This window comes from Cetorhinus maximus, chromosome 7 (genome assembly GCF_964194155.1).
Source record: "Cetorhinus maximus chromosome 7, sCetMax3.hap1.1, whole genome shotgun sequence".
Taxonomy (NCBI): domain Eukaryota; kingdom Metazoa; phylum Chordata; class Chondrichthyes; order Lamniformes; family Cetorhinidae; genus Cetorhinus; species Cetorhinus maximus.
In genome coordinates this window covers 131,985,268-131,998,577 of record NC_135885.1, presented here as the reverse complement: position 1 = coordinate 131,998,577, position 13,310 = coordinate 131,985,268, and the positions used below count along the sequence as shown (strand labels likewise).

The 13,310-nt window shown below is 41.3% G+C and overlaps 1 protein-coding gene across 1 annotated transcript in view; it reads right to left on the bottom strand.

Moving 5' to 3' along the window:
• Positions 1-13,019, bottom strand: part of LOC144683004 (endothelin receptor type B-like) — a 40,014-nt gene extending 26,995 nt beyond the window's left edge. Inside the window, exon 1 of the mRNA XM_078545950.1 lies at positions 12,503-13,019. Coding sequence (XP_078402076.1) covers positions 12,503-12,922 — 420 coding nt within the window. The 5' untranslated portion in view covers positions 12,923-13,019. The remainder of the gene's footprint in view (positions 1-12,502) is intronic.
• Between the last annotated feature and the right edge of the window lie 291 nt (positions 13,020-13,310).

The window sequence follows — 13,310 nt, the reverse complement described above, 5'->3', positions numbered from 1 at the left end:
AAGCGCAAACTCTGGCTGGTGCCTTGTTCAGCACCATAAAATATGAATTAAAGAGCTAATTTCTGTTAATTTTACAAGACATTAAGAGCCATTTTTTTCTTCACAGATTTTAACAGCCGTGCATCAAAATGGCAGATGGGCAAACATTTGTTTTGTGAAGCTTGATGTAACATGAATGAAGGAAGGATTTAAAAAGAGTCATGTCCCATCTGCAATATATCACACCTCTCGAAGTTAAAAAATGATTTACACACTTTAAGTGGTGAGCATTTTGTGTGAATCCAGCTGTTCGCTTTGGCAGAGATAGCTGCACACAATGGGGATTACCCATCATTGTGAGTGAATCAGCATAGAACCCAACCCAGCCAATCTACAATATTGCAGTCTGTGGGCTCGGAGTAGGTGTAGGATTACCAACCCTCCAGGATCGTCCTGGAGCCTCTCAGAATTAAAGATTAACCTCCTAGAAGCTGCTGTGAGCACGCAAGGATAAAAAGTCAAGGGCTGTTAATTGAAATGGTTTTGTTTTCATTGGCTGGGCACTTGGAGGTGGGAGGTCATGTGAAGAAATCTCCAGGATTAGGAAGAACCAGAAGACTTTAGCAGCATCCAGTTCCTGGGAATGATTACGGTGCAGGGGTTCAGTGAAATCCAATTAGCCTTTAGAAATGGCTTACAAAGGGCATGCAAAGCGTAATAAACCCTGAGACACCCTTCACTGGCTCCCCATGTTACTGGCCTAATCCAGCTGTGTACTGCGCAAATATTGTCTCAGCAGCAGATTTAAAATCTGACTGACCATTGTAGGTTTTGTGCATTGTGTAAGGGAGATACTGTATGACCTTTTCTTTTTAGGTATGTCACATTGATAAGCAAAGGGGACAAAGGGTTGGGAAATATGTTGCAATGCAGATGAACCTATGCTCAAGCACTGTGAAAAAGCTGAATGGAGATTGGGGATGGAAATACATGGTTTCAAAAAGATTATCAAAGAAAGACAAGAATATTATTGTAAAATAGCAGTGAGCAAAGAGATTTCAATATTAAGTTAAACATTATTCATTTCCCTGAATCTACATGACTGCGTTTTAAAGTCAAAGTTAAAGCACTGAGAGAAATGTATTCCTATCCGACCATTAATAAGAACGGTGAAGGTGGAACAGTTTAACCAGATGTCTGACCATTTAATTCATGGAAGATACTCAGTGTGACAGCATAGAAATAATCTAGCCTGTTTAAACTGGCCCACCAGTTACTATAGTGTAAAAGAAAGATAGTGCAGCATTGATGTTCTGCCACTAAATGATATTGTCACATTAAGTAAATAGTAAATCAGATCATACTAGACAGTCAATCTAAAGGCACACATAAATGGTATCATTATTACACCAGCTTTAACTCCATGTTGCTTTCTTGAATCCAATATTGGATTCTAAAAAATTGTGAATGGGAAGCTGCATGGGATAAGCTATTTTAAATACTAAGATGACACAGTAGATCGAATGCACCTCGTCAATTGGGCATATACATCCATTGATAGAGGTGCACAAAATCATGAGGGGTCTGGACAGAGTAGATAGTGAGAAACTGTCCCCACTCGTGAAAGCATCGAGAATGAGAGGGCACAAATATAAGGTAATTTTCAAAAGAAGTAAAAGAGATATGAGAAAAAACATTTTCATGCAGTGATTGGTTAAGATCTGGAATGCATTGCCTGAGTGTATGGTGGAGGCAGGTTCAATTGAAGCAGTCAAAAGGGAATTAGATTGTTATTTGAAAGGGAACAATGTGAAAGGTTATGGCGAGAGATGAGAGAGTGGCATTAAGTACATTGCTCATTTGGGGAGCCAGTGGAGACACAATGGGCTGAATGGCATCCTTCTATACTATAGAAATTCTGTTATTCTGTGATCAATATATCTATCTATATATAACATATATATAGATATATCATATATATAGTTGTGAACAATGTATAATTTTAAGTTGAGTATACATATATAGTGTGTTAAGAAAGGTAAAAAGGTTTCAGTTTCAGTTAGGTTGCTTATGAGTCTTGGTGCCTGGGTGTCTGGACAGACTCTTGACTGAGGGTCAAGTCTTTTGGGTTTGTTTGTATGTATGCATTCTTAATGAGTTTTACAGCACCTGAAATTAAAGGGATGGGTTAAAGGCATTAAAAGTTTAAGGATAGTGCGGAGAAAAATATAAAGTAGAAAAAACTTTACTGTTGCCTAGTGACAGTGGTCTAGGGACAGACAAAAAGGAAAGACAGAGGAGAGAGTTCGGTGCGTGTCAGAAAGTGAAGACAGGGATTTTCAGCTCTCTGAGAAGAAAACATTACAAGGTTATTGGGATAGTGGTTGACTGAATAGTCAGTTATAGAACTCAATAAAATGATCAGTTTAGCAGAGGTGCTACTGGAAGTCTGAGCTTTGATTCCGGTCTTTGGGGGTCTCGGGGAGAGATGCAGATTAGGTGAAAAGCAGTGAGTGAATGTTCACAAATTCAACAGAAGAAAATTGTTTGCAACTGCGCTAATCCCAAGTGAGAAGCCTTTGTGTATCAAGCTATTGGCAACTCTTCACTGGTTTATGTGTCTGCAAAGATATTACTGGCTTAAAGTAATTGTCTGAATTGGAAGCGTCTTCTTGTATTTGTACTGAGATACTTCCAACTTTTTGTCTGGTGTAATATAGTTCATTTTTCTTATTTAATAAATATTTTATCCTTTGTGTTAAATGTTCATCGGCCGACTCCTGTGAATTTTGTTCAGTAACTTTCCTCCATGGTTCCAAAAAAAAATGTTAGGATCTATCAAGCCAGGTTTCACTCTGGGATCTGACTTGTGCAGTATTAACATCAGCTGGGATCGTAACAATATATATTATATATATATGCACACATATTTCTATTCCGTTAAGTATCAAATATAATCTATTAATTTTAGACAGCTTGCATTATGAATACATTATCCTTTAGGTCTGCCATATGATCCATCAACTTTATGACCACCAAAGTTCCAAACAGCTCCCATTACACCCTTCTTTTGTGGTAATAGGAAAAATAGGAAAGTACATGGCAAAGGTGATAAAACAAATTATACTAAAAAAGTACATTATACTCTCAGTAGGAGGAGCTCCTGGTGCCATGGAATAAGTTTAAGACAAAGATTCAACTTTCAATATTGAATGCTGGGACTAAACTGCTCAAGCTTTGTTCTGGAGGTTTACAATTTTATCTCACCTCCTTGATCAAATCATTGGCTTGGAATATTGCTGATGCGAATAAGCATGTTAATCAATTCTACAACATTCATGCTAGCCAGGCTACATGCACCACAGTCAATTCAGTGCTCGGGTTTCCTATTGCTTTTTAAGCACATGCAAACACAACATACATAATGCATATCATATGTACCACCACATGCACAGTGGTACTCCCAAGTTTTGAGAGAAGCAGTGCTCTGTACATATATCTGTGTGTGTGGCTTGTGTACTCTGGCTACATTCATTATCTCTAGTACTGGCTCATAGTCTACTGGCCTGAGGGGTAGTTATAAAATAAATCCAATGCACGCTAAGACAGGGTGAGGTCTTTACATATACTGAATTCTAGGATTTTAGCTTGCAATTGTGGTAGCCTTACTCCGCTCTTAGATCACAACCATGAGTGACTCAGATAAAGCTATGTGATTTGGCTGCTCTCTAGTGTGTTTTCTCTAACGTGACGAATTCATAGCAACAGCCAGCATAAGAAAAACTTAATTCACTGATGAGTGACTCAAATCCAATGCTTCCAAGTTATTTTTTGCTGATTATATACTTATACAGCCAATTTCTATCCTGACTTAAATGAGTATCCGTTCTCTTCGTTGAGGAGAGGAAAGGACTTGGTAAAGTTTCACCGTAGTGAAATTCGGTAACGTTTCTCAATGTCCACTCTGCATGTGAATTATAAAAATAAAATATTACAGAGATTTTCAAAAGCTGAATGGAACTTTAGCAGATTATGTATTAGCTTATTATTTTCTGTATAATATACAAGTTTAAGAAAACATGCTTTTTCATTTAGCTGACAATGGGCTTATTGGATAATTAAAGAACATGACTGATCATGGTTTGTTTGATGTTTTAGTGCAGTAAATTGTCAAATTTTGGAAGTTTGGACAATGACACTAGTCTCATTTTATTCGAAATGCCATGCATATCAGCTGTGGCTCAGTTGGGCCGGGAAAGAGCGCACGGATCTCCCTGGGGAAAAGTGCTGCCTGAAGGAGGTTGGCTCAAGATTCAAAAGTTCATCAAAGGCTGAAAAAAAGATTCTTGACATCCCCTCATGTGACACTGTTACATGAGCTGGGACAGGTCAATTTCTTTTATTTAAATATTTTATATAAATTTTAAAACCCTCATGAAACCTCATCCCGCCCGTGGATGAGGCTTCATGTTTTTCCTGAAGGCCGCCTGGGCTCTTCGCCTGCCCGCCAACCTTAAGGTTGGACGGGCAGCAGCTCAATTGATTGTTTTAATTGCTCATCAACTGGCCTTAATAGCCCTTTGACAGATCGGCGGGCACGCAGCTGATTCAGCTGCACGCCCGCCGAACTGAAAATCTAAATGACGCGGGGCGACGTCAGGACTCACGCCCGACGTAACCCTGTGTCATTTTACGTGTTGGCGCTTACCGACCGGAAAATGCAGCCCCAAGGCTCGAGTAGAAAAACCAAGGCTGACATTCCACTGCAGTACTGAGGGAGTGCCGCAATGTTGGAGGTGCCATCTTTCAGATGAGGTGTTAAACCGAGGCTCTGTCTGCACTCTCAGGTGGGTGCTAAAGGCCCTGTAGGCACTATACTGAAGATGAGAAGGGGGGGGGTTATCCTTGGTGTCCAGGCCAATGTTTATCCTTCAATAAGCATGACAAAAGCAGGCCATCTGTTTGTTATCGCATTGCTGTTTGTGGGAGCTTGCTGTGCACATATTGGCTGCCACACTTCCAACATTACAACAGTGACTACACCCTCAAAACTACTTCATTAGCTGTGAAATGCTTTGGGATGTCAATTGTTATGAAAAGTGCTATATAAAAGCAAGTCTTTTTTATGTTGAAAGCTACATTATCTCCTTACAATCCTCCCATTTATCTGGTTGGTGGCTCCTTCATGCAAGGAAACAAGCAGCCAGCATCTCCGCTTGTACAGCTGCTGGGAGATAGTAAAGATTAAAGTGAGAGGCAACAAACCCAGAAATGCATTCAGAATTTCATAGTTTCAATGCCGTATTTTCAACTGGCTGCTTTTTGTTAAAAAGAGCTTCATAGCGACTGAATAGGAGTCAATTTGAGTAGGCAGTGCTAATGGAATACTTACTGATGTTTCTTTCCTATTTTCTTCCTACCCTTTCCAAAATCATCTCACCATGAGAACCACTTCCAACTCGCTCATTTTCATTAATCTCTTGGCCATCTAGCTTCCCTTCTAGGCATTACACGAGCTGACATTGGAGATAGTTCCCTCTCCTTACATGCTGTCTGCCCCCTTTCAAGCTCATCACCAAACCCACCTCAAAGACATTCACTTTCAACAACTTTGCCCTTAAAAACTATCATCCCACCACCAAATTTCCTTTGCTCTCCAGAGTCTTGAATGAGTTACCGCCAACCCGTGTCCATCTCTCCCGCAGCTCACTGATTAAACTTCTCTATTTAGATTCCTACCCTTGCCACAGCACCAGATTAGTCATAACCAAAGTCACAAACAACATTACCGGTGACTATGGGTGGAATTGTCCCAGGTTTGCACTCAGTGCAGTAGCAGGTGGGTAAAATGGTGTTTTACCCACCGGCCACAATGGAGGGTTTTCACGTCGTATCGTCCCAAACCCGCCCCATTAATTATGCATTCCCAGGAAATACACCGTTTCGATGGCGGATGGGATCTGATTCACTTGTCACGCCGTCACCTCACCGCTTCATCACGCCAGGCACCACATTTAAAGTCCAGCCGCGCTCAGTGCTTCCAGCCCAGGATTGCAGCAAAGAAGACACGGCCCCGAAAGGCAAGAAGACTGCAGCCCTCGTGCGCCTTTTGGATGCCGAGGAGGCCCCGCTGTGATGTTCTCTACCCCTGCTCAGGCTGCAGGAGGGGCACTACCCCTTCACTCCAGCTTGGTAGGCGATGGCAGTGGTGATCAGTGCCAATGCTGCATAGAACGGGTTGACCATCCAATGATGACGAGGATGAATGATCTCATCTGTGCAGCCAGGGTATGGCAACCATCTCATCACTCTAAACTCACACACTCAAGCCCGTCACACATTCACTGGCATCTCACTCACTGCCAGCTCAAGGGACATCACCATCCATTCTCACACACACACCCTCACATGTCCATCTGGCCTCATCTCCTCTGGAGACTGCCTCCTCAGCCCTCACCATCTTGTGCCACTTGCACAGATTAATATGTGCCGCCACACACACCCTGGGATACCCCCCTTCCCCAGTACAGCCCTCAACCTGCAGCCTCTTCCCTTGCCTGTGGCCACTTCTCCCCTTTCCCCAAGCAAGCCCTAGCCCTGCAGCCGTTGAAAAGCCACCCACATATGGCTGAGCTGGTAGGTAGAGATCTGCCCGTGAGCCCCCCCTAAAAGTGATGTGGTGCTGTCTGTGAAGCCTGGCGCTGATGACTGTGAGTGCTGCCTGATGTAAGGTCGGCAAACAAACCTTGAAGTCCTGAGCAAAATGCAGCTCGCCAAATGCATGCCTTATATATGCTGTTGTGAAACACTTCGGTGAAGTGTGCAGATGATGGGCGGGGAGGCTGGAATGAATCCGGTGGGCTGGCCTTATAAAGGTATGCAGAAGCATTACAATGAGGTTCCCGGTGGCGGGGAACACAGCCTGCCTTTGGCAGGTGGGGCAGACAGTCACAAACTGGTTTCACAACGTCGTAAGACTCATGCCACCGAGCACGCCTGATGCCAGCAGGCACGGAAAATCCTGGCCTAAGTCTATGATGTTATGAAATATTAATCCTCCTTGTCCTCTTTGAGCTCACTACAGTCTTTGCCATGGTAAAGCCCACCACTTTTCTCCGAACATCTCCTTTGCTGTCCAACTCAGAAGACTGATTAAGTCCCTCTCCCTGAGCCAGACTCCCCACAAGCTCAGCATCCATTTAATCTCAATCTGAGTTTTCAACACAAGACCACATACTTCTACCTCCCTAATATCATCAACTTCCACCCCTACCTCAGCCTATCTACTGCAGAAATCCTTTTCCTTGCATTAGTCATCTCCAGCCTTGACTTTTGCCTTCATAGACCTCAGTGTATCCAAAACTCTGTTGCCTGTATCGCATTCTTCATCAAGTTCATTCACCCAGCATCTCTGCCCTCACTGACCTACATTGACTCCTGAGCCCCCAGCAACTTAAACTTAAAATTCTCATTCTTAAGTTTAAACCCCATCATAGTCTTGGTCCTTCCTGCCTCTCTAACCTCCTGCTTTGCTACAACCTTCCCCAATAAACTGCCCTTTATTCTGACTATGCACTATTCTCTGAAATTTCCTTCATTTACCTGTCCACCTCTTCACCTTTCTCTTCTCCTTTAAGATCTCACTAAAACCCAAGTAATTGACTCAGCTGGTGTTCCTCTCTTCTAACCTCTCCTTCTTAGGCTTAGCATCCTTTATAAGTGCAACTGTGAAGTGCCTCGAGTGTTTCTCTACATTAAATGCGCAGATCAATAAATATTGACTGGGATGATGAATGTTTCTGCCTTCAGGAGTTTCTATCCAAAACTGACCAACGACGTTGTTGATACATAAAGCAGTATTTTGCTTGTTAAAAGCTTCTAAGTAGCAATCATTAACAAATTATGTGTTGGTGGGGAAAGAGAGATAATTGAAAGCAAACACTAATCTTGATGCCCTACTTGCTAATAGTCTACTAAATGACCATGAAGATTACAAAGTATAATTACAGCAATGAAGCCCATACAGTAGGAATGTAGGGTTTGAGAGATGCTTCTAAATTAAATGCACCTTGTGTAGCAAAAGGGGAGGCATTGAACAGCTCAACATTTTAAGTTGATTCCACATTATGGAACTTGGAAGTTCTATTCTGCTCACTGCCAGCTTTGTGAGTGTGTTCAGGTTGTGCTGGCAAGGATTGTACACCTACATCCATTGAAACAGTTTGAAAACAGCCTGCAGGACTCTTATGCTCGATTAGTAATTGCTGTAATTCTTGTTTACTAGGGAGAGGGAGTAAAAGTAACAGAAGAGACAAGAAATACAAATCTATACTGATATCATAAAGGAATAGTTACAAGAATTATAACTGGTCAGCACAAGCATTATTATATGTAAGTTCAGGTACAACTACCTAACCCAGTGGTTATTGGTAAGTTTGATGCTTTTATTCATGTTCATGTTCACATTACTACCTCAGTTTGGAGGTTTACTTCTGGTTAAGATGTGTTACAAAACAGTTATCCTACTACAATCTTCAGTTCCATTTTCAGATTCTAGGTAATGCCATGTTGTGACTCCATTTCACTCGCTGATGCAGAGGCAGATAAGGTCTTGGCATGAACTGCTGCACATCTGTAGTTGACTCATGACTGAAATTATCACATCTAGGGTGTGTCCAGTGATGATGGCCCCATCGGTCCAAGAATATTGAATGGTGTGGTTGCATGGGATGGGGTTAGTGGAAGAATAGAGTTCAGAAAAAGGACAAACCATACAAATTTAAAACATAGGTGAAGGACCAAGACCAGTGGTGCATGACAGCACCAAGAATGAAAAGAATAGGATATTAGATGTACTTATTGAGATAATTTAAGAGGCAGTAGTTAAGTGATACCACACTTGTGTTTTAAATGTCGGTGATTATATTTATTTTAAGCTATGAGGGGGGAGAAAATATGAAAAAGAAAAAAGACAAAAGCAAATGTGAATTCAGAAAGGAGTCATATTTTGAGGAACAGTAGTTGATGTACTATTTAAATTATACACTGGTGTTTTTTCATGGTCTTCCTACTGCAGAAGTGTAGGTATATATTATAATTCCCTACCATCTACAAACCTGAACAAGCATTTTGTAACAAGAGCAAATATTAACTTTTGTATCAGAACAAAGCCAGAATTTCCTGTTAAACCTCAGAATACTGTTACAAAAATACAATAATTTTCATAATATTTTTCTGGTTTGTTGTAAGGTAGATTTATGAGTGTGAGTGTAGATGGTTCTGTCTGTGTGATTTAATTACACTTGGAGTCAGGTTGACTGCAAGCTTGAAATTATCAAAAGAAGCTAGGTTTAGAAATGTACTTGAAATGCTAATGAGTAAACATGGAAGCTGTCTTAGCATGTAAGGTGTGAAGGGAATTTGCATTTTTGGATAAGTGAAGGGGATTGTTTGGGTTTCAAAGGGATGTTAGTCTGTTTACAACTAAATAGATAAGCTAGGCTAAGGAGTGTGTTTATTTTTCCCAAAGGTTACTGACAACATTGGCAACATGACAGTTTTTTTATTATGGGAAAGGAACAGTTCAAAATACATATGGAACAATGGAATATACATATTAAAGAGAGAGGAACATATAAAGGAGAATTAAAGGCTCTGTGGTGGGGGGCCATATAAGATCTAACAGGAGTGTGTGAAACAGCCTTGAAGAAGCCTCCTGCCATTTGTGCATAAGTCTGTTATGCCCAGTAATTGAAGTTGGAGAAAGCCATTTTGAATTCCACTGTCAAGTGGGTACTGTGTTAACTTGCTGGTTTGGCTTTAAAATCTAAAATCTATTTTGGACTGTTGCCTTAAAGGGGGAGGGGGGGGGGGGCTGCAATTGGGAGTTAGGTTAATTAGAAATTTTAGGAGTTGTTATAGTATTAAGTAATTGTAGTCTTATGTATGTGCTTGAAATGTTTTATTTTGTTAATAAATATTTTAATTTAATTTTTTAAATCTCTAAAGGTCTTGGTGGACTCATTACTTCTGAATTCAGTGCACACACCTTCTTGTAATAAATACATATTACAAAACTGTTGTGATAACATGACCAAGTTTCCCATGTGGATTTGGTCTGCCTGGCACACATCATCTGCTGCATCATAACAATACCATCATTGCCTAGATATGCTAACTGGATATATTAACATTCATAATAGTTAACATGTTCATAGTGCAAACTATTAATGTGTTGTCATGTTAAACAGTGCATAATATTTAAGAGAAACCACCTTCACACCCACATGAAAAGTGCACGTATAGTACATGTACATAGCTTATTGGAAGAGCCAGTAGAATGGAAATGTGGAAGCATCTCTAATAATAGTTTGTGGCAACTAAATTCTGATAATACTTAATAAACCTTACTTTGTGCAGTTTAAAATTAAAATAGAAATGCTTTGCATAGTAATTGGGTTTCGAGGCTCTATGTGAAGTGCATTATTCATTGATAAAGAATAGTGTGCATTCCCTTCTGACTCCTTTTACAATATAGTGACCACGCACTTGGAAAAGTGCTAACTGGATCAACTTGGATTTTCACAATTTCTACGAAGCTGTTTCAAATAAAAATTTGCACATGTAACAGGTAGGCATTGATACAAGTTAAGCACCTGTAGTTAAGTAGCATTAATAATGATTTTTTAAAACATTTTTCATTCACCAAGAATCATTATTAATGCTACTTTTTGGCATTAGCACACATTATGCTAGATTGTCTGATTAAAAGTTACACGTATCTACAATCTCCTTTGCTGCTTGTCATTAACAGAGAGCGATTGCCCTATTTTCAAACAAAGAAAAATCCAGAATGCAAACGAGGGTTGTATGCACAAATCAGTGTTTTAGGATGAAATTATACAAGCACATTAATATGATATGTTTAGCAATAGAATACAAAATGCAGTTGACAACACCTGAGATATAATGGACTGTGGTGGAATGCAACTTACACTTCATCGATTGTGGAAGAACTCTGCAAGTACATATCACAGAATTACAGAATTTTTACAGTGCAGAAGAAGGTCATTCAGTCCACCATCCCTGTACTGGTTCTCCAAAAGAGCATTCACCACATTGACCCAGGTTTTCCAGTGCCAGGTCATCTAACGGCATCTGCCACTAGTTCGACATGTTAAACTAGCTAGGTTTTATTTTGCATGGCAAGTTGCTGAAAGCATGGGCTGAAAACAATGCAGCGAGCGAAACAGGAGGCTATCTGGGAAAAGAATGAACAGGGGCAAATGAGTGTGTATCTCCTTTACCAATCAGGTCGAAGGGTTGTGAAATAAACAGCAGAAGAACTAGAAAGAGGTGCAAATTAAACTGGGCCAACTCAATGTCAAATCAGGTGCCAGAGCAAAAATAGAAAGAGTGAAAGAAGATTGGATTGAGAGAGAGAAAAAGACAGAAAGGGAACGTAGAATAAAAATAATTTGTACGTTTCTTAAAATCTCAGACAATTAAAACCTGAAGGGATAAGGCTCAGGACCTCTAATAGTTAATTTTAACTGCCAGAGAGGTTGACTGGCAATAATTAACACTTATCAGAATAAAAGGGTACCTTAGAGTGGAATAGACACCGCAGCTTTCTGTGGCTAATTTAATCTCTATCTACTGTACAAATACAGAAATTTGATACTGTTCAATGCATTACAATGGTAAAACAGACAGCGAGATGCCACTTTTGCGAAGCTAACAGCGGAACCGCACATCTTGGACAGCAACGTTCAATGTCCTCATTTAAATACCCATCTGGCTTCGAATAAAGTTGCTGTAACATTTACTCATAAGTAAGAGCAAGTGCCATTAATCTCGCCATTAGTTCGATGGCAAAATCTGATGCATTTTTTGGCATTTTTTTCCCCCCCCGCCTAATGAGAGGAGGCAATGGTCATCGAAAGGATTCTGCATGCAGTGGCCAGCAGAGCCAACAGAGGGGAATCGGGCTTTTTTTTTCGTGCCCCCCGACAGGAGTTATAATCCGTCTGGTTGCAAACCCCAAGAAGGTGAGATCGTTTTCCGGGGAAGTCTCAGTTTTAATTTGCTGAGAGTCATGTTACACCCCAGAGTTAACACTTCTATCCCAAATTGGTTTGCAAGATAGAATCAAGAGGCAGCTTAACTGCACCTTAAATCTATCTGAATCGATGGTGTTTGTATTCAGTATCTACAGATGCGTTGCCCTACAGTGACAGGCACAAAACTTCAGTAGCGGGGGAAAAAAAATGGAAATATATTGAAAATGCAAAGAAAACTTTCCACTGTCCCTCATGGCTACATTCTCCCCAAAGCGATAAAAATAATCGTTCAGATTTTTGCAAAGTTCAACATTAAAACAGAAATGCTTTGCTTAGCAATTGAGTTTAGAAGCTCTAAGTAAAGTGCATTCTTCACTGGTAAAGAACTTTTTACTTCAATACCATTGGAGCTGTTTCCATGCCCCACCTCCTGTCTCTATCTCTTGCCCCGTGTGCCTTACCTTGTACACAGTGATGGGGATGTCGATGATAATGTGCAGCAAGTCTCCCAGAGCCAGACTGGCGATGAGGATGTTCGGTCCATTCCTCATGTACTTGTTTTTGTAAATGATTCTCAGCAGGGTAGAGTTGCCGATGATGCCCACCACGAACACCAGGCAAGAGACGATGGTGTTGATGTATTTGAAGGTGCCCTTAATCTCCGTTCGCTGTTTGCACATGGGGCGGTTCATGTCCTGGCTCCCGTTCTGGCTGGCGGGGCTGGAGTTGAAGATACCCTGGGGAGTGGGTGCGATCGGTGCTGCATGGGTCGGTTGCATCTGAGCGGCATGTTGAGATTCGCTCTGCCCCTGGACGCCGGGGACAGAAGTCTCCCCCAGGGCGAGGAGGACGAGGAAGAGCAGGGCACCAGAACCGAGCATGCTGAATATCCCCGGCACTTGTCCTTCAGCACCAGGACAGTCACTGGGAGCCGAGAGAGTTTTCCACTTGGAAAACAGAGGGAGGAGGAGCTGGAATGGGGTGGGGGCGTCCAAGAAAGCAAAGGGACGAGAGAACGCAGGAGATAATTCAGCCAATTCCACTTACTCACTCGGTGCGGTTAGAGGAGCGGTGGGGACGGACTCCGATCTGTCATATGGTGAAATATTAGCATCGAGTCTCTCAGGCAAAGTTCAGTCAATCTCCGATAAGATCGACTGCGTTTTACTGGGGGTTTAGTTATCTCCTGGGCGCATTAACTCTATTGGCAACAGAAATAACGAAGGAGACTCCCTATTAATGGACTCATGATGTGCGATGCCTTATGAC